General features: G+C 36.6%; 2 protein-coding genes across 5 annotated transcripts in view; both read right to left on the reverse strand.

Moving 5' to 3' along the window:
* Positions 1–943: 943 nt before the first annotated feature.
* Positions 944–15,189, reverse strand: mfsd11 (major facilitator superfamily domain containing 11). Its single transcript, XM_063904003.1, has 14 exons — positions 14,911–15,189; positions 13,679–13,844; positions 13,540–13,595; positions 12,445–12,552; positions 11,954–12,033; positions 11,763–11,859; positions 10,294–10,352; positions 10,038–10,194; positions 7,972–8,015; positions 6,643–6,708; positions 6,262–6,387; positions 5,323–5,497; positions 4,870–5,005; positions 944–4,411 (listed from the first exon to the last, which is right to left on the reverse strand). Exons 2-14 carry the CDS (start codon positions 13,772–13,774, stop codon positions 4,247–4,249), a joined length of 1,365 nt encoding a protein of 454 aa, XP_063760073.1. The 5' UTR covers positions 13,775–13,844; positions 14,911–15,189; the 3' UTR covers positions 944–4,246.
* Positions 15,190–17,857: 2,668 nt separating this feature from the next.
* The window catches only part of srsf2b (serine and arginine rich splicing factor 2b), a 4,479-nt gene continuing 533 nt past the window's right edge, over positions 17,858–21,803 (reverse strand). The window contains exons 1-5 of one of the 4 annotated variants that reach the window (XR_010167646.1): positions 21,660–21,803; positions 20,594–20,940; positions 20,036–20,205; positions 19,090–19,162; positions 17,858–18,052 (exon numbers count right to left, since the gene is read on the reverse strand). The exon at positions 21,660–21,803 is cut by the window's right edge and continues 533 nt beyond it. Coding sequence is in view for 1 of the 4 variants with exons in the window: in XM_063903774.1 (XP_063759844.1) it covers positions 20,607–20,940; positions 21,660–21,803 (478 nt within the window). In the remaining 3 variants the exon portion in view is untranslated. Of the gene's footprint in view, positions 19,163–20,035; positions 20,206–20,593; positions 20,941–21,659 lie in introns of all 4 variants that reach the window. The other 3 variants (XR_010167645.1, XR_010167644.1, XM_063903774.1) reach the window with 3 other exon arrangements.

The following is a 21,803-nucleotide window of genomic DNA, read 5'->3' on the forward strand; positions in this document are numbered from 1 at the left end:
AGAAAATGTGAGATACATGCACCTTCATAATTCATCCAAAACACAGATTCCCCAAGTAATAATTACCCCTATTACTCAATACCTGGTCATTTAAGCCAATTTCAATAAAATAAGGTATTTGGGTACCAGGTTAGATAAGTTATTTGTGTACATTTATTCCCAATGTAGAAGATAGATGCTTTTCCTGTAATTATAAGGTGAATGCACTTGACCATTTACAAATGTTTTGGGTTGATTTTCATTTGGATCTTAACACACATTTGGATAATTGTGTAATTATAGTACTTTTATTAGAGCTTCTGTATTTTTTACTTGTACTGAAGGATCTAAAATGTATCAATCTTTATCTTTAAAGGGAAGGCTTTTATTTTCAAGTTGTGTCCGGATGTAGTATTAAGCATCCATACTTGCTTGACGGAACCGGTACTGTTGACAGATTCCCACATTGGGATATCCTCACAGCGTTACAGGTTGCTATGCAACAAGCTGCAATCATGTAGCGTTCAAGGAATAGAATAGAATGTTGTTTTTTCCAATAAACCAATACAGTACTGTAACGTTTACTTATCTTATAGTTTACATCTATTACATTAAATGAATTGCAGTAACAATGACAAAGTATTGCGTATTTTTAATTATTGCACAAAGAGTATGCCCAGTAAAGACAGTAATGCACTAAATAGATCAATTATAAGTTTATGGCGGGAGACAGGGTTGGAAGAAGTCCAATAGTACAATAAGTTTTTCATCTTGCAATTATTGTCTACCAATATTTATTATGTTAAGTTCCATGCTAATTTTATCTTCGTTTTTATTTATTTATTACTTATGTACTATTTTATGTAATATCTTGAAAATGTATTATTATGAATCTTAATAATTTGTCAGGTTGATTATCAGCAAAAAAGAGATGCTTAATCCAAATATCAATGAAACAATCCAATTCAATTTCAAAATAATATTTTATTGATAAAAAAAAAAAAAGCAGGCGAAGTTCCTAATTACTACATTCAAGTATAAAATCACCGTCATAGTACACATGCATTTCCCTTGACCTCCTTGAGATTGACTGCATTTGCAACATTTAGCAATAAATTAACTGGATAAATGTGCTGTATTTCATAATTTGACCCTTTAAACTAAATAAAAATAACCTTCTGCATCTAAGATACAGTTCCTTGTCGCCCTTTCCCATTTCAACATCACATAAAGCTGTCTGGAAAAGACAAAAATGTCTTAAGGCCCGTATTTAGCACTGTGTCGGGTTGGCATCAGCTCAGTGAACAACAGCTGTGATTAAAAAGAATAAACAAGACAGAGTCTGCAGCCACACCAGCAGCTATGTGAGCCATTTAAAGATCTTTATCTTAAAGAAATCAAATTAAAGTTAAGATCAACAGTTTAGTTGCTGTGAGGTCAGAATATTAACCGATGTTACCAATCAAGATGTATTGAGTCTTAATGGTTAGTCATGCTTATAATCTTTTACCGTTTTTAATGTGACATTTTAGGTCAAATACATTTTTAAAATTAGCAGCTGGGAAAAGGGTAATATTCTGGAGGAAAGAAAATAGGAATTCATAAGATTTAGATGGATATTTCTTTGAGATAAAAGTCATACATTTATGAGGAAAAAAAATCACAAATTTACGAGGTTTTTTTTTTCCCCTGTAAATTTCAGACCTTAAATCTCAAAGAACTTCTAAGCATTTTCTTGCGAATCAATTACTTTTTTGTTAATATACCACTTTAATCTCAGAGAATGTTTTGAAATAAATATACAACTTTATTTCATATATTCTGTTTTCTTTATGAATATTAACCCCCTCCCACACCAATGTAATTCATTTTTCTTACATCTACAATGGCCCAAAAGTGAGCTGCTGGTGTAGCTAAAACAGTTTTATTTGAATTCTTCTGTTTGACCATCTTGTTGTCTCTTTTTCCCTTTAAACATTCTCCATATTAGGAGAAAAGATAAAGACCAAAGATGATAAAACCAGTGAAACATTATTTTATCTTTCTTCTGACACAAAACAAACAGCCACTGTTCATTTCATTTGAACTAAATGCAGTCACCCATCTGTAATGATAAAACTGTCCTGCAATGCAGTCATCTGAATCTTATTACAGATAAACACATTATATAGCACTAAGTGTGTCATGAAGGAACGAGACAAAAAGAAAAGATAGCATTACAGAAGGATTTACAACGGCATATTGTTTCATTGCAAGTAAAAGTAAATACAAAAAAACGACGCAGCCAGGGTGGGTGGTCACAATCTGAGAATATTCAGAAATTCCAAATTGTACATTGGCGAGAAGAAAAATGATCAAATATCCTCTGAGATTGAAATTGTTTATCTACAAGAAAAAGCTCCCAAATTTACGAGAAAAATACATCTTTAATTCAAAGAGATTAAAGGTCACCAATGTTTTATAAGTTTCCCGGTTTAACCTTTCAGAATATTAGTTTTTTCATAAATTTTGAACTTTATACTCAAAGAATATCATTTTTTTTTCTTGTGAATTAATATGATATCAAATGATTTTCTGTCATTCTTTTTTTTTTCATGATTATTTTCAAATCACATCTTGTCTTTTTCTCTAACCATTCCATTCCCCAGGCTTCATCATTATCTTATCAGTTTTAGATACAATGGCTCAATATGCTGTTGCAAGAAAGAAGGTAAAGTTTCCCACCTACAAATAAAAAAAATGATAAGTCCAGTTTCTTGATAATATGTCCCTTTTACCTGCTTATCTCCCGCTGTCTGTAACGTCAGATGACTGCGGCTCGCTGGGTGGGTCGTAAAAGCTAATTGTAAGGTTGTGATAACCTTGTGACTGCAGCTGAGCATGTAGGCCAAACTGGGAGCTGAGTAGAGTTCACAACACAAAGCTTCCGGTTCACAGTCTTTGAGTCCCTTACATACAAGGAGAACATCATAACAGAAGTATAGAGCCCAGGAGCAGCTGATCGAGCAGAAAGACTTCTAATGGCTAAAGAGGCATTATTGTATTTTTGATATTGCCAATAAATCCCATGAAAAGACCAAATCAAAACAATTGTTTTGATTTTCTGTCTATGAATCTCAGCTCAAAGCTCATTGGTTCCCACTGAAGTATTACATTTTAAAAACATGAATTAAAAAGTTAAATGTTAATAAAAAGTTTTCATCTATATATTGGTTTTGGTCTTTTCATGGGATTTTGCTAACAATAAAAAATATATATATATATATCTCTAACCTTATCCATTAAACCAGCTGAAGAAGCAACAAACACACAATGAAAACATATGAGTCAGTGTTCCTCATCATGTCTTCCTACAGGCACTAGTATTGGGATACATCGTTGGCAGCCCCTCCAATCAAAAGTGCTTTTTATTTCATTAACACATGTCTATTCATCATGCTTCAGTAAAGTCAATTAAAAGCAATATTTAACCCAAATAATCGATCATTTCTATATCTATTATTTCCCCTGTGAATCCTAATTTATAGATGCAAATTGTGTTTTTTCTTATGCCTCCATGGTGAAAAACATTATTGGTGAAAAACTTATAAAGTCAATACAAAGTGTTTTAAATAGTGCAGTTTTAGTTCAAAGTCAGGTGTTTGTGAAGTAGTGAGAATGGGACATTATAATGCAAAGTGTGAGAGTTTGTTATGGGAGGTTTTGATATAATATACACCCATTTACTTCAATTCATCAAGATATCTAGATTATTCGTTTACCATAAAAGCATGAGAGAAAAACAACATTTCTTTCAAGAATTTACGGTAGAACAAGGGGAATAATTAATATACGAGTCAACATTTTGTGGCCTTCAGCCTCAAATATCGAGGTTTGCTGCTTTTCTCTGTTGTATATGATATTAAAGTAAATAGCTTTGGCAAAACAAGGCATTTAAATACATCTCCTTGGATTTTGAGAATCTGGGATGGACAGTTTTTACTATTTGTTGTCATTTTACAAACCAGTCACTAAGTTAGTGTTGTACACATGATCGTTTTGGGGGGAAGTTTTTAGAATAAGTTTAGATTATTTTCAAAATTTCTGTGCACAAAATTTGTATAATTATGAAGTATGTTTTTGAGTTCCTCTTGAATATTTTTCTTTGACTTACAGATAAATGTCTAGATTTGGTTCCTGCAGCTGCTGCTGGGTGTTAAAAACAAACATACCCCAGAGTCAGTGTCTGTTCCTAGAGGCTGGTGTTCGTTCACCATCTTCATCCTCCTCATCCGATGCTGTCGTAGTCAGTTTCTCGCCGCTGGGACTCGGCTGTCCACTCGGCCAGGAAGAAGGTGATGGAGCCCAGGAAGCCGAAGACCACCAGGATAAGCAGCTGCCAGTGCAGCAGCAGATAGTTACTGTAGAAGAAGGCCAAGGCGGCCATGATGGACTGCAGGAGGGAAACCACAATGTTACAGCTCATGTAGAGATCACCCTCTGTAGCTGCAGGATAAAACAAATCATCTATTCCCTTTTTCAAACTCACAGTATATCATTTCCTACCCCGAAATCTGGATAAAACTTGATAAAAAGTCCATTTATGATGCTCAAAGGTGTTACAACACAATTACAACAGACAGTGAAACAACAATGATGTATAAAGGACTTTGAAGGTAAAAAATAAAATAATTGTATGGCTTTATTCATGAAAATCCTACATGCTTTTCCCTGAGTCTTACCCCTCACCTGACTTCCTATTTAAAAAATAAACACCAGTCTAGATATTACTAATTTCTATGAAAATTGTACACGAGTCAATTGAGAAATACAAAACATGTTTTAAACAGGTTTTGGTTCTTTTACGACATTTTTCTGACATCTTTTAATTATTTTGTGTCTGAAACCCACCTGTATGAATTTGAAAACGGCGAAGGCGGGGGCGCTGTTGTCGCGGAAGGTGAAGCCGATGATGCTGAGGAGCTGCGTGTTGAAGCAGCTGTCGCCCAAACCCAGCAGGAAGCTGCAGAGCAACGCCACGGCGACACTGACACACACGGAAATGTTAAAAATGACATCGTGCATAAACAGACTAACATCAAAGCGGCAAATTGTGTCCAAAAATACGGATTAAATAGAGTAAAAAAAGCCCAGAGACAGTGACATGAGAACAAGCACACATATAATAAATTAGCAAAAAAGTATATTTTGTATAGATATTCAGTCGATACGATGAGTCATGGAAAAAAAATACTTAGTAATTATAATATTTACAATGCAGGGCATGTACTTCTATCAGTGTAGCATAGTAATTGTACTGCAGTTAAGCATCTGAATACTCCCTCCTGGCTGTGGTTTTTGTACCTGGGGCTGATGTAGGCCTGCAGGTCGGTCCCTTCCTCGGGGGCCAGCGGAGCGTCGCTGGAGATGTTCAGGAAAATCAGGTAAAAGGCTATGTAGTGTGTGATGAGGCCCAACAGCACCACGGGGTTTCTCCCAAACCGACTGCACTTGTTCATCATTCCAAACACACCGCCGCCTAACCGAGGAGCAGAGGGAAGAGGAAGTGAAATCATCTGAGAAACTCTTCTCTGCAGAGCTGTCATGTGACAAACTGCATCACAGTGCATCTAATAAAGCACTGCACTCAAGCGCAAATCAAGGAAGCCTACTTGTATTTTGATTATTTGACTACATGTCAGAGGAAAGAACTGAACTTGTGATAACTATGTGTTTCTAGATGATTTTGATTATTGATTACCTATCATTATTTACTCTTTAAACTGGAAATAGGGTCAGAATTTCTACACTAACAGAAGTAAAGTGTATACTGCACAGGGTGTGGTACAGGGTAAATATGTCAAAGTGGTTGAAAAGATAAAAAACAAGTTATATTTAATTATATTATTATCATCATCATCATCATCATCATCATCATCATCATCATCATCATTATTATTATTATTATTTAGTTATTTTTAGATTTGTTAAAGGCTGATAAAATGTGTTGAACAATAATCATCAAAAGGCTATGTTTGTTATGTAAATGCATGTTTGTGAGTTTGCCTGTCCCTTCAAACTGAAAGACCAAGAATTAAGATGTATTGCATATAAAATTGTCCAAAAGTATAAAGGACGAGACTGTCAGGAAAAGGTTTCTGCACAATCAATACTTTATCTAGGTTTTGAATAAAGGATTTTTCTCGCAGTGAACTATGTTCAAACTGTGGTATAAGTGCTTACAGAGCAGTAAAGGATCTGCATATTTCTTCCACCTCTGAAGAATGGATGCTGAGCACTCACCCAGTATCTCTCCGATGCCGATGCAGATCCCAGAGATGCCGATCAAACTCTTTGCATCGTGGCCGAAGCCCGTCATGGCTCCGATACACGTCCCGTACACCCCACTGTAGAAAGTGAGCTCCAGGCCTGACAGAGAAGAAAGCAGGAATCCATACTCATTATCACACACACACACACACACACACACACACACACACACACACACACACACACACACACACACACACACACACACACACACACACACACACACACACACACACACACACACACACACACACACACACACACACACACACACACACACACACACACACACACACACACACACACACACACACACACACACACACACACACACACACACACACACACACACACCTGTGTATCCAATGCAGATGCTCAGCAGCAGCATCTCTTTGGTGACAAACATTTTGCACGCTTTAACTGCAGGAAAAAGAGAAGTTGGAGGTTAACAGTTCTATTACACTCAAGTTCAAAAGCATCATTTTGAAGTTTTGAAGTATAATTGGGGAAGCAGACAGGACTACCAGCAGGAAATTAAGCAATGTACAGCTGTGGTTGTATTTTAGACACCCACAGCTGTACATTGTTTAAGTATTTGCTATATTTAGAATATTTTCTTCAGTTAACCTTGCTGTCAGTCAGACATTTTTGACAGCCACGATGGGAAAGATGGCAACATTTTTTAGACATGTATTTTGTGCCTCCACTGTGCCATGTCTCCATGCTTTAATGTTCAAAAAGCTCTTTATTTTTCTCATACTGCCTGTGCTGCAGAACCCCTTTTCACCCTCTGTCTGAAACCAGAGCCCAGTCTGCTCTGATTGGTGAGCTGGCGGGCTCTGTTGTGATTGGTCAACCGCTTAGAGATGTCCTACCCCTTAGCCTACCTCGTACAATGTGTTGGAGTGCTAGAGAATAAGAAGCGTGAGTGTCACATAGTGATGTTACTATGTCACTGTTATAGAAGTAAATAAAAGTGTCAAATGGAGGCGTTTCAGCCAGGGGGGAGGGGAGTGTGTGTGGGAGAGATTTAAGCCTTTGCAGACCATTTACATGCACAAAAACCTATATAACACACTACAGGGAAGCGATTACAGGGCCAATTTAAATTCAACAAGCAAACTTTAAACAAACAAGTCATATATTTATCATGACATTAAACAACGTTATCCCATACGTTCCTCATATCCTTCAGCTCCACCAGACTCCATTAACAAAAACAGTCATTTTTTACCTCAAAACAAAGCGACTGGTAGTTTGCTGTTGTCTAATGGTTGGTTAGTTAGTTTGTGTTATTGTGTGACTTTGGTGATTCAAAGGGTTGGCTCAGATTAACCAAAGTCACACAATTAAACAAACTAACTGACCAGCAGGTTTTGGGGAGTTTTCTGTCAATGGAGTCTGGTGGCTTGAGCAGAGCATAAACAGCTCCAGTTTGCCAGCAGAAAGGGCTGTCTGACGGCAAGGTAAAGTGGTCAAAGTATTTTAAATACAGCATACACTGAAAGTGCTATGGTTTTATTCAGGTGTCCCAATACGTTCATTGCTTAGCTTCTTAGTGGTTCCTCCCAAAACTACATATACTGTATATACAATGACTATGAAAAGTACATCATACAAGCACACTTCATTCCATCACAATACCCCTTTAAGAGCTTATGAAGTGCAGGTGATTTTACTTACTAAATGCATCCAGAGCTTGTGATCCGATGCTCTGGTGCGATGAGCTGCAAAGAGGAAGGCGATAAAAACATTTGGATAAAACTGTTCTCCGACATTTCACAGGCTCATATTTTTGTTAAGTTGACATTTTCACCTTTAAACTCATCCCTAAATGGGACCTCGGTTGTCTTAGTGACCGTATTACAGCAGTTTGAAAGACAAATGTGGAAAAGACTACAAAGGATAGCATTTACAGAAAAAGGTCACCGGTCTCGTCCTGCAAAAACATATCATCCCAGCTCCGGGTGGGACGACTAAGGTCTACCATCTGTCTTTTTTTTTTTTTATCCTCCAGGACATTTTCAACAATCTATGGAGGGTTTTTTCCTTCTTGTTAAAAGGATTGTTTGCTGCTGACATCAGGACCACTAGTGGAAAGAGGCCCCGCTGTTCACTAACAGTAAATATCTCTGATCAACGGTGGGTTCAGGCTCCCTATGCATTGAATTATTAGTTATTACCATTGGAACCCCCAACCCAAATAATACATACGACAGAATGATTTGGACCCCCTTACATATAGAATTATAGGAGTGCAATAATATTTGAATAAATCTATAGAAGAATAAGGAAATACATTTGGAAATAAAAAAAGTAATGAACAAATCTTAAAGAAAGAGGTACCCATAAAATAATTTTTAAAAAGCAAAACAAATAAAACAACAATAAGTTAACAAAGAAATGTGGAAACGTAAAGAAAAATACAAAAAAGTGAGAATATAATGTGGAAACTAAAGAGGAATAATTAAAATTGTGAATAAAAGAAATTGCACACATAAAAAAAGGAATAAAAAAGAAGAAGAAATAAATACATTTGGGAAAGTCAAGGGGAATACGTAGAAAAATAAATGAAGAATGGAGGTAATACAAAGAAAAGTAAATAGAATAATACGTAACTGTAAAGAAAAAAGGAATAAATAACAGAAAAATAGGTCAATTAAGAATAATATGGAAATATAAAGAAGAAAACATTTAAGAGCTAATATTAAAACATGACAAAATGTAAAGGCAAATCATATTTAGTTTTTTCCATATTTTGCATCTATAACCTTTGGATTATTACACACAACAGTGTGTCCATCCTTAGTTTGAAATACGTTTGTCTGTTATCACCTGTGTGTGTATGTATTGTTTTTCTAGATCCATTCTATATAAACATAGCTCAAAAAGTAAGGATATTTGTGTTAGATTATCTCTTTGTTGTAACGATGTTTCTTGGCAATGCTTCTTGTACCGTTGGAAAGCCTGTTTTTTTCTCTTTCAAACAGTGCCACATTTGTGAGGAACATGCATTTGTGGGAGGAGCAGCAGAGCTGAGTCAACAGCTTTTTTTGCTGTTGACTTATCTTTTGAGCCTCTGAAAATCAGTTGCCTGATTGTCAGCATCTGTCAGCATCCCAGAGTGACCAACACAACCACGTTGTCTGACTTGGGACAAATGCTGGTTAAAAATGGGATGCCATCCAGCAGTGTGTGACCAGGCTGGTGACCAGCATGAGGAGGAGAAGCTGTTGTGTCTGTGTATGGTTCTTCCACACGCTACTCAGGCTGCCAGTTAAATGAATAAATTGTTAGATTGCAAATATGTCTTGTTTCCTCAGACTTCAATCATCCAAACAAGACCAAACAAGAGTCAACAGCAAAAAAAACTGTTTGGCAGAGGAGATTTTTCATGGGCATAACACACATACTCAGCTCGGCTGCTCCTCCCACAAATGCATGTTCCTCACAAATGTGGCACCATTTGAAAGGTAAGGAAACCGGCTTTCAAACAGTATAAGAATAATTGCCAAGAAGCTCTGTTATAACAAAGAAGGTTTTTTTCTTGATTTTGCAGTGCCTTGCCCTTATTTTTAGTTCCTCTTTATATGTTTATTGTACAACAACCCTGATAATAGGAAAGTGTATACAGAATCCTGACTATGATTTTGTTTTACATAAAAACACTGTAATGATAACTTGTCGTATTCTGCAGGATGTTTGCAATTGTCCAGGACTTTCCACACAGACCCACAGGTGTTCCTCACCTGGCTGCACTCTCCGTTGACTCCGCCTGCAGCAGCGACTCCGTCACCTCCTCGGGAAGAGCCGCTTCAGGGTCGGGCTTCCGGATCAGGAAGAAGAGGAAGCAGCCGACCAGACTGATGACGGTGAGAGAGATGAACACCGTCTGACGGTCTTTGTCTGAGACATACAGCAGCATGAGTCATATGATTAAATTAGAACATGCAGGGAACTGAACTCCATGAATAGCAGTTAATACACATGTACAGTTAATCCTACCCGTTATGTGATCGTGTCCATGCCAGGCACAGTATATGTAAAGGTTTCCAAAGAATAAGCTGCAGAGAGAGGGACGTTGAATTAAATTACAAATATGAGATGCAACAGTTAATAGAGCTTCAGAAAAACAATCAGAAGCTACTTTAATAATCCTTTAATTGCTAGAATATTTGACCCCCAAAAATGATCATTTGTTTATGAGAACATTCTTGATGATTTAAAGTAAATGGGGGCCTAATTAAGTAAAACCCTTTGGATATTTAAAACCATTTGAATTAGTGCAGTTAGGGGGGAAAGTCATGGACTTTGGACTATTGGCAGAATTGGACTATACTGCATACTGTGTGAGAGTTGGTACAAAAAGTTCTGATATAGTTTTACTGGCATCAAACTAGGCCGCATTTGATGAAATTCATCAAGACTTTCTTTTTATCGTTTGTTCACAGTGGAATCATGAGTAAAGAAAAATCTTAAAAGAATTCAAGGTAACATTACATTACATTAGGCTGATGCTTTTATCCAAAGCGACTTAATAAGGGCAAAAACCATAAGAAATCAAACTCCGAACAACAAGCAAAGTGCAGATATATTTACTTCAAGTCAACAAGTCATACCATTGTAAGTGCAGGTCAATTGGTTACAAGGCTAACATTTACTTTGTAAAGTACTTTTTTTATGTTCTTCCAAGAATTTAATTGACATTACAGTACAATCAAAACAGATGCGTTTTCAGATTGCGACGGAAGATCTGCAGTTTCTGCAGTCCTGATGTCAATGGGGAGCTCAGTACACCATTTATGAGCCAGGACTAACACAAGATGAGTAATTCATATAAGAATAATTTTCAGGGCCGTTTTAGGAGTTACATTTTCTTTGAAGTAACAGTTTTCGTGCATCAGAAAGTGCTGTTTTCAGCATCTCAAATATTGTAATTTGCTGCTTTACTGTGTTTTGTTCAAGACAAGGAAAGACATTATCGTGGAAATGTATCATTTAAGTGTCATTCAGTTCTATGTAAACTTATATTTGCCTTGGCCCAAAACTGGATTCCAGTCCCAGGTTTTTGACACCTTTAATACACAACACTGGCTATCTTGTGTTCTCTAGCATTCGACAGACAGGAGTGTGCAACTGTGACCATTGTCGGACAAATTATCATAATGATGTACTGTTACAATTAACATGTCTATACTTTCCCCCACCGTTTCAATAGGCTGTAACCTTTCCCATCTTTTGTTTTATTCCCTTTAAGAGTCTTGTCTTTTGTTTGATCCAGGTTCAGATTTCTTTAGCACACATTGGTGCAAGGTTATCTGGTCTTCCGGCTGGAAATATATTGTTTCTGTTAAATGCTTTAAAACTCTTTATTAAATAACACAACTTTGGTTTAAACTTGATATTTGTTCATATGTTGGACTTTGAGAAACTGGGGTGGACATTTTTTTACTCATTTAGTTAAAAAGTTTCACCTGAACTGCAGCAGCGCCCAGAAGATGCCACTGTTCCTTCCGATTGTGTTATCAGTGGAGTTGATGGCGAGCACATTTCCCTGAGCAGTCCACAAGACTTGAAAACACAAGAACCAAATTTGGAGTTATAAACAAGGAGAAAACACGTTGTCTTATTACAAAAAATCCTGAGAGAGAGTCTCCTTTTTTACCTGCCGCTCCTATCCCAACCAACACAGAAGCTGTGTAGAAGCTCCATGTGTACGGGTAAATGAACATAGCGATGTAGCCGCTGTGGAAAACAAGAGACATATATTTGCATTAAAAGGGTTATGTTAGTCACATCTGCTTTTTGTCCACAGAGTCAACCCTAAACATGGAGAAGAAGCGTTCATTTTTAATGCTAATGTATTTAAACTGTATTTTTATAATGCGGTTCTATTACATGTCTCCATGCTTTTATTGTTTTTTTGCAAAGCAACTGGAATTCTTGTTGTTAAAATGTGATTTATATAATAACTTTACTTGCTTACAAAGAAGGGGCAATTATATGTGGGAATCCCTGAGTCTATGATTTAAGGAAACTTCACCTATATAGAATAAAGAAAAGCTAAACATTTCTCTTGACTGATTTAAAATGCATTTCTTTTTTTACTAGGTATATCAATAAACTCATCAATTTACAAAGTGTTTGTGGTCTGACCTGTATAAAAGCCCACTGAAGAACATGGAGAGCTGCGGCCCGATGACGGTCACCACCGAGGGGGCGATCAGGTTGGATGCGGAGAAAACTCCGTAGATGATTGCCATGCTGACAGAAAACACACCGTAGCATGAACACAAGTAAAATATGTATGCCACTTTGCTTAGCTGCAAAGATTCTCATTTCAAACATTGATTTAGAAACAGTTATTTCCGCAAAAGCCTGTATTACCTGTGTACAATTTATCCTTGAAATTTGCAAATTTGTGAGATATTAAAGCAGCTATAAGATTACCAATTTTATTAATGTAACAGGATTTTTTTCTCGATGTAACTAGATGATCTGGAAGTCACTTACAGAGTTGAGAAAAAACGTTTGTGTAAAAAGAATTTATTTCTGCAAGTTTAATAAATGTTCTTTTTATCTTAGGGTTGACTGAGTGTGCCATTCTTTACATTAAAATCCCAAATACTGAATATTCCTTGAAAGGGAAATGGCTCTGCTCTTTGAGAAAGTAAACATTTAATAACGAAAAAAGAAAAGAAATGTGGGAATTTAAAGATTAATAAAAAAGAAGAAATAACTAAACAAAATAAAGTGAAAGAATAAAGAGGAAAAGACAAATAAATGAATACATGTTTGAATTTTTGTTAAAATGTGCTCTATAAAGATGAATAATAAAATTATGTATAAATTATTACAGTATTTATTCTGCTATCAAATATTTGATTCAACATTCAGTTTGATATAATGTATATTTCCTTATACCTGCATTTTACTTGCACCATTATGTCACATGCACTGCTTTATTACTTTGTATGTCTTTAGTACAGTAGGTTGCATTGTTGGAGCATCCTGGGTCTTAATATCATTATAAATAGGCACTGTAGCTATGAAAATAAAGCCTTTGAATCTTGAATATATATCACATTATTGTTGTTTAATGGCACAAAATGGTCTTAAAATGATAATCATATTGTTTTTCCAGTTATTTCTGGAACAATAAATCAATAAATTCACAGATTTGATTATAGAAGATGCCAGCAAATCTGTGTCCAGGCAGAGAAAGTCTGCAAAATATCTAAGCATACCAACCTGGTGTATCCACTCCCATGGAAATCAGTGTTATTGAAGCTCTTGATGACAGTTTGCTGTAGAGATTGAGAAAGAATTAAGTTTAGCACTAAAGTCTGATGAACTTTATGGAAAATTAGCATTTGTAAATTCAGCCTACCTCTATATTGCCGCATGTTTGAAAAGCAGTGAACATAAACATAAAGCCGAATCCTAAGATGACAATGTTTAACAGCCTCTTTCCCTCAGGACCCATTTTGCAAGATATTTGCAAATTCCGTGAGGAAGTAAAGACAAAAGAAAATCTACAGGCGTGAACAGCAAATCTGAAAATAAAAGAGAAGTACAAATAAGAACAAACAATATAATACTACACTCACTGCAACAGTCACTCAAAAACAACACATATTTATTTCATACTCTGTGACCTTTATAAACGATTCCTGACATTTGTTGTATTTGACAGCACACTGACAATTTCGGCACACACAGATCTACAAACTATAAACGTTTTTCCTATAAAAAAGGTACTTTTTGAATAGTTTCCCCCTCCATAGTCACCTATCATCAATAGGTTTTTGTAGATTGCAGTATAGGAATGAAAATCCAAATAGAAGTTAGACTTAAAAGTATTGTTGTTTGTTTAATAATTGTATGGTGAATTATAAAGTGGATTGTTTAGATCACAGTAACACCAAATGTGTGTTTTTATCCCATCATAATGTCTGACTTTTTTATGGTGTTTATCCTACTGTTAATTTGTTCAACTGAAGAGGAAAAAGACATATGCCAATTCATATGTGAAGCATTAAGTTTAAGAGAACTTCTGTAAGTTAAACATAGAAAGACTATTTAAAAAAGCTTATTTGTGTACCAAACTTTCTTATAAGATCAGTGGTTCAAACACAAACACTGACAAGACTGTAACATTTCCTAAACACTGGGAGATATTATTTATTTGACAGTATACACTGATGATTTTGGCACATATTTGATCTGCAAAACAACAACTTAAGTCTATAAAATAATAACTTTGAGAATAGTTTGCCGCCAGCCATCTCCACGAGTCCCCGTTGATAATAGCACAGAAATGACTGTTTATCTCAAATGTGCCCATCAATTTTATATTGTTAGAAAATTAATTTCATGCCGAAATGTTCAGTGGATTATTTAGATGAAATCAAAATCAAAGTATGTGTTTTATTCCATCATCTTGTCTTACTGCAAGCAATTGAGCTTTAGTTGGCTAACTTCTAAATGGGGTTTTGCAAAAACTTAATTTTAAGTACCGAGGGTAAGTTTCAAGACAATGACATCACAACAGACAGCGGTTTCTTTTTAAGTCAATTTTAAGAATATCAATTGTAGAGTTTGACCCAGAGAACAACTTACCAACACCGTTGAAGCTCTTTAGCTAGCTGCTCCTCTGTGTGCGGGCTCAGAGAGTTATTAGTAACATAGTTAGCTTCTTGTGGTAGTCCAGGTATCCTTACTTACTCCAAACTAACTTCAACATCGCGTAAAGCTGCTTTAATGGAGTGGTTTGACCGGTGAACAGGACCGAAACTAGAATTAGAGGCAGTCATGTGAATTAATCAGCTGACTGTAGTGCTGTTTCTCTAGCTTGAATCGTCGATTTACAAACGTTCAGCGCAGAGGGACTTCATCAACAGCGGATCTGCTTAAACCCATCCAGTTTTGTGTTGATTGTCAATGCAACATGGATTATACTTCCGGTTAGTTGTTTATTTATTATACTTCCCTCAAAGACAAACGTAAATGTAACTCACTATAAACCACATGAGTTTTTATCCATGTTAAAAGGTTAAGAAATGTATTGCTTTGTTTTTAAAATACAAGCTGTTTATCTTTAAGGGTAACGCTACAGCTAGCGAGCCAGTTAAACTACTTCCGGATAAAAAAAATAAAACGGCGCCTTTTTTAGTAAATCAAGTACAATAGTTTTTTTATTGAACACATTGAACATGTGCAGTTTCATATTTGTACGATATAAACGCAGACAAATGTAAACGAATGAAAAAAATTGCGAATACAGTAAAACATAAATATATATATATATTTATAATAATATTAACAAAAGTAAAATAAATGATCAAATATTTTAATATTTTACCAAAAATCTTCTTTGCTATATTACATCAATAATTCAAAGTAATATCGATTTTAAATGATTTATAAACCTAACAAAGGACAGATTATTGTCTCCACTAGCTACAATAAATCATATTTACCAGAGGCAGGAGAAATACTGAGTTTGTGTTTTGAAGTACCAGAGTGTAGGAATACTCTGTTACAAGTAAAAGACCTGCATTCAAAATGTTACTCATTTAAAAAAAAATATATATATTAGCATCAAAAAAATACTTTAACCAAAATTACTCATTATGCAGAAAGGTCCATTTCAAAACAATATATGTTAAATGTTTTTAAATATAATTATTGATGCATTAAAGTGTTATCAAAGCTGCTAAAGGTGCAGCTAACTTGTGAATTCACCCCAGGTGTAACTAAAGTCTTATTTAGTGTTGGTTATATTTCACATCATTAATCCAAATCTGTACAGTAAATAAAGGTATTGAATAAATGTGGTGGAGTAAAGGTACATGATTTACCTCTGTACTGTGGTGGAGTGCAAGTTCAAAGTAGCATAACATGGTAATACTCTAATACATTTGTATCTCAAAATTGTAATCAAGTACAGTACTTGAGTGAATGTAGTTAGTTACTTTACACTGCTGATACTTACCCACAGGGTGCGATTTGTAGGGGGGGATGGTGAGGATTTCCCCCCCTCTGATTTTCCTATCCCTACCTCTGCTAAATTATTTTTATCTCCGGTGGGGACAAGGATTTCCCCCCCTTGATAGCGATGAATGCAACTTAACTGCTAGCCTACTTAAACTCTTGAAATCTAACGATCTTCAGTGTCTTTACATCAGAGTAGGCTATTCAGCAGCCTTCTGGCAGACGGTGCATATTGCTGAACGTCATCGAACACAAAAACATTGTAACATTTTTGTGCGGGAACTTCGCAGGAAAAACAGCGCTGAACCAAACATGAAACGCGTTCAGAGCAGCATATCATCTTACTTTACAGGACCCATTTGCAGAATTGTGGATAGAAGAGGGCCGAAATGCTGCAGACAATGCCCCGATAGGAAAAACGAAAAAGCCACCACAAATTTGTCACCAGAGCCGACTGTTTACTTTGTCTAGTTTTCCAGACCTGTCCCTGAGTGTTGACAGCACGTTGTGCTATTTAGTGAATTATTTTGAGTGTTTGATTTAAGTTAATTGGAGGGTCTTTTCATGGAGAGCATTGATGCTGTTCTATGGTGCTTTCTGCCTGTTAGTGCGTACGCATGTTTTTGTGACGTTGAATAGAAATCCATGTATGGGTTATTAAAAGTTTTGCCATGTTGTGATGGGGACTAATCCACGGACCCGAAAAAAGGGCCTGTCTACTTTTTGCGTTTTTTTCTCCCTAGTTATGCAAGTTAAAAGTCCAATGTTCTTGTCTATGAATAAATTAAAAAAAACATCCCCCCCTCTGTTTTTTTGTCAAATCGCACCCTGCTTACCCATAATGATTATTAACAATGAATTGTCAAATTGTATTAATGCAGCTTCTCCACAACTCAGAAATAAATATTGTACGTTTTACTCAACTACATGTCTGATATCCTTTTTTCCTTTTCAAATTACATTTTTTCATAAGCAAAATCTAGTTTTCCAATGCCTCTTGAATTACCTAGCATATTATACTGTCACAATATATGACTACATTTGCAATCCTTATTTACTATTTCAATGTTACATTGACTCTTATACAATAAACCATAAACATATTGGCTGACAGGTTATTTATCGCACTCCTGTCTCTACCTGTCAATTTCAAGTGATTTGGTACAGATTTGTTACTTTATTTTGTGTACCTCATGTTACTTATCTAAAAACATTTTGTGTACAACAGTAAATCTGGTAATGTAGGGATCTTTATAGGTCTGTTTTAGTACTTTCTCATTTGTGAAATGTAACTAGGTACATTTCATACGGTTATCTGCAAACAACAAACTATTTCCATGAAATGTGCACTTTTAAACCCAGATACACATTTTCTACAATACTTTTTTCCTGACTGCTTCTCGTATTTACCATTTAATTCCATTTACTTGTTGTATTCACTTAGTTGTCTCATGCATTTGCATGTACTCTTGTATGTGTATAACAGTGACAATACATTTTTTTTACTCGAGTGAGTATTATTACAGTTGTACTTTCAAAGCAAACTACAAAACTAAAATAAAACCAGAAGCCATTTTAGACAAAACACCAAATTTTTAATGAAAGTCACATTTATCATCCATGACCATACGGAGAAAAAAAAAAGAACATGTCATCTTACAAGGGTGAGACTGTAGCACTGCACCACTGGTAGTCACAGGAGCACTCCGCAGAGCAACACGCCACCTTTACAGCTAACCAGCAATACTCAACGGCTACACAACTGCGCCTAGTGCACAAAACAAACATACAAGCAGTATTAGCATTAAAAAAAATAAAGAGAAGTAACCCACAAAGACACTGTCTCTAGTAAATGATGCCCTGGTGACAAAATATTGAAGGACCTTGAAATCTGTGAAACAATCTTCAAACTGATGCATCAACCCCGGTCTCGTTTTACTGTTTATGCAAATACATTTAACACATTTATCACAGGAGTTAAAATGGTCTGCTGTCCTGTCCAACAAATACGCCCTGAGCTGCGGAAATAAGTATGTCATGTTTTTTTGTTTTTTTAGGGATAACTTCACTTTAATTCACAGTTTGCACTGAAATGAAAATGATAAAAAGCAAAGTCTAACAGTTGGTGTACATTTTGTTATCCTTTTAATTCAAATTTAAGAAATGCTTCTTTAGATGTAATTGGACACCACGGGCCTGTGTACAAAATTCACATGTTGATTTTAGGATTTTTTTTTATTTTTAAAGCGAATACTAAAATGTCCACAGAATGTTGAAAAGGGCCATCTACATAAATACGGGGGAGAAGTAGTTAATTTTTTGAGTTAGCAAAATGTTGAATAAACTGAGAAAATGGTCAACATACTTATTGATAATGGAAAAAAAGTGTCACTTGCAGCTGTAGAAGTGTTTCCCTTTTCATTTTTATCAAATAGAAACAGCGTTTGCCAGGAAAAAACTCACAAGTATAGTATATAGCTGTATTTAGACAGTTGGTGACTAAATATCTCTGCTGCAAGTAAGATTAAACAAAGGCAAAAAATTGAAAGAAATTCAGACTATGTTCTCTCTTCCTGACACAGGCCCGTGGTGAGAACAGCGTACAGAAGAGGTACAAAGTGTACTTGTTTTTATGGGTCATCTTCACAAAACAAGGTCAGAACAGTGTTTCCTCTCCACAGTGAACCATATTTTTTAAAATCGTTATGAAAAATAAAAACAATCACGGCACATCGATGAAGTGACAGAGCCTTTTTTGTGGCAAAATTAAGAAAAGAAACAAAACATGGAAGACACAATAATAACCTTTTACAGCGGCACACTGTTGCTTGGGTTGGATCCAGTCTGTGACGTGAAGCTGTGAGTCGCCACCTGAAAACTGTCAGAACAGAGAAAGTTAGACAGAACCAAGTCGGCGAGGAACGCAGAAGCATCCAAATCAGACTGATGGTGGTTTTTAAATAAAAGCCTGTTAATGTGTTGCCATTGCTTCAAAAAAGGAAGCATTAAGCCTGGACTAGAGTTCATGTAAAGTTTAGTTTCACTGAAAGACCTTTGAATATCAACTATCATTGTCATGGTCCCAAATATCCATAGATATCTTCTCAACTTCTATCCTATCTTAATCTTTTGGCTGGAATCACAAAGGACATTATTACATTTCGAGTTGTTTGCATGCATAGCTCTTTGTCCCCCCCTATGTTTTTTATTTTAGATTTTATGCTTTCAAATGTATATTCGGTCCCAAATAATTTTGCCATGTCAATGTAAAACAAATGTGCAAATGTGTCTTTCATTCAATCCTTTAAGCATGTGTTTAATGTTTAGTTGAATGTCTGTAGCTGCATCAAAAATCACATTCATTTGTCTTACTTTTGGTACATACTTTTGCAAGCAGTATGTAAACAATTGGGACATAATACTTTGTAAATATATGGTGCCATGAACTTTGACCCTGTCGCAGGCTTGCATATTGCAAAATGGCTGTCCTGGTATTTTTTTTTCCATACTGCAATTTACTTGACCATGCCAAATATATTTCTGGCAACTAAACAATACCGTATTAATCAAAAATATGGAGGTACTTGACATAAGCCATCTTTACTGGCCTTATGATGAAAAGAAAAAGAGGAAGTGAACCAACTGATATGAGGAGACAAACCTCAGCACCCCCCAAGCCCCAGCATTTCTGGGCTGGGGGCGGGCACTGGAGGACAGTTTAATTTCCGGTGGTGTACACAGACAGACGTACCTTTACACCAAACCCCAACTCTGCCTGCCTCCAACACCCTGCTGCACAGAAACCCTCACCAGCAGCCGCAGCAGCAGAGGCCTGTGGGCAGCAGCTCACCACATACCTGCTAACTGCTCATACTGCCTCAGCTCAGCAAAAACTCCACTTTAGCAAACAGGATGCCGCAGCTTGGGAAGGAGAAAATTCCAGATTTGGTTTACAGAACTGTTCTTAACAAACACTTAGTATAACTTAGTATAGTTAGTGTTCACTAAAAAATATGATCTTTCACACTGGATATTACAGAAATGTGATTATGGGTTTGAAGACTTTGCAGGTCACGTTTGCAGGGGAGGGGGGGGGGGGAGACTAATGGTGCATCCTTTCAAAGGAAAATAAATAGCTACTGTTATTTAAAACCAAAAAAGCCAGAGTACCTGCTGTCTTTGCTGTCTAAGGGGATAAACTTACCGATAGTCAGATTCAAACTACTCTGTCTCCCACCCTGGTACTAAAAATGTTCAAAAGGGACACTGAAAACAAAACAAATCTGTGCAACCTTTGGTCAACACTCACCTGATGTGGAGCTTCACGGGGTTTCGCCTCCATTCTCTGCTGCGGACTTGGGCTGGCTTTTAGATCTCGACCTGGACCCTCTGGAAGGGGTGCGGCTTCTGGACCTGGACTTGGATTTGGACTTAGACTTGGATTTGGACTTAGACTTAGACTTGGACTTAGACTTGGATCGGGACCTGGATCTAGAACGAGAGGGGGCCTTGGCCTTCTTGTTCCTGGGAGAGTGAGACTTTGACCGGGAGTAGGAGCGGGACCTTGATCTGCTGTAGCGGGATCGGCTTCGGGAGCGAGAGCGGCTCCTGCTGCGGGACCGGCTGCGTCTCTTGTGTCTCGGGCTGGGAGAGGAGCTGGAGACATTCAGTGTATTAAGTTAGGATCAAACATGTGGAAACTGATGGAAATACACTATAAAATGTTGAAAACAAATGTTTTCAGGGACTTTTGTTTTCCCTGTTTCATATATCAAACTGGAATTTCTTATGAATGTAAATATTGCAGATGTGACCAAATAGGTATACAAAAAATAAAATACTTTGGAAAAGTTTTTCTTTTATCTGCCTTTGCCAAGCGGATTAGGCAGTTCTGTAAAAATAGTTCAAAGCGTTCTCTAGGCAAAGTATTGGTTAAAAGAGCACGGCCTTCATGAATATGGAAATGATTCAATGGAGTCTGGCAACAGAGCTATCCAAAAAGTCGCGTGTTCCCACCTTGTCCGAACTGAAATAGTAGATCTAATGGAAAAGTTGTGTATAAATAAGTTGTAATGCTAAAATCGGCATTGAAATTATACAGATATAAAGTGTATTGAAAGGGAAATTGTTTAGTGTAAAAAAAATTGGCACACTATTCAGACATCTAAAGTCAGGGATTTGTTTAAAAAAAAAAGTGTATTTTCCGTATTTAATCTGCGCTGAATTGTAGAGTGGATATTGCTGGTTCGACAAAATACTTTACATTTGTTCTAGTATGAAAATAATGGTAAGTGGAATGGGATCACTCTGAATCGGCAGTTTTTGAATGGAGCCTGGCTAATGTGTGTATCGAGCTGTTGCGCGCCTATTCTTACCTTCTGCTTCGGCGTCCACCGTATCTCCTGGTAGGACCACCACCTCCTCGTCGGCTTCCTCCACCACCGCCGCCGTCACGGCCACCACCACCGCCGCCGTCGCGGCCACCACCACCGCCGCTTCCACCGTAATGAGAGTCGGGT

This window comes from Eleginops maclovinus, chromosome 16 (genome assembly GCF_036324505.1).
Source record: "Eleginops maclovinus isolate JMC-PN-2008 ecotype Puerto Natales chromosome 16, JC_Emac_rtc_rv5, whole genome shotgun sequence".
NCBI lineage: Eukaryota > Metazoa > Chordata > Actinopteri > Perciformes > Eleginopidae > Eleginops > Eleginops maclovinus.

Excerpts from the sequence above, each read along its gene's own strand:
- mfsd11 (XM_063904003.1), bottom strand. The coding sequence starts at position 13,774 with ATGGGTCCTGAGGGAAAGAGGCTGTTAAACATTGTCATCTTAGGATTC. Across the intron at positions 11,860-11,953 it reads GGTTGGGATAGGAGCGGCAG|TCTTGTGGACTGCTCAGGGA; the intron begins GTAAAAAAGGAG and ends TGTGTTTTCAAG. Across the intron at positions 4,412-4,869 it reads CCGTTTTCAAATTCATACAG|TCCATCATGGCCGCCTTGGC; the intron begins GTGGGTTTCAGA and ends TCCCTCCTGCAG.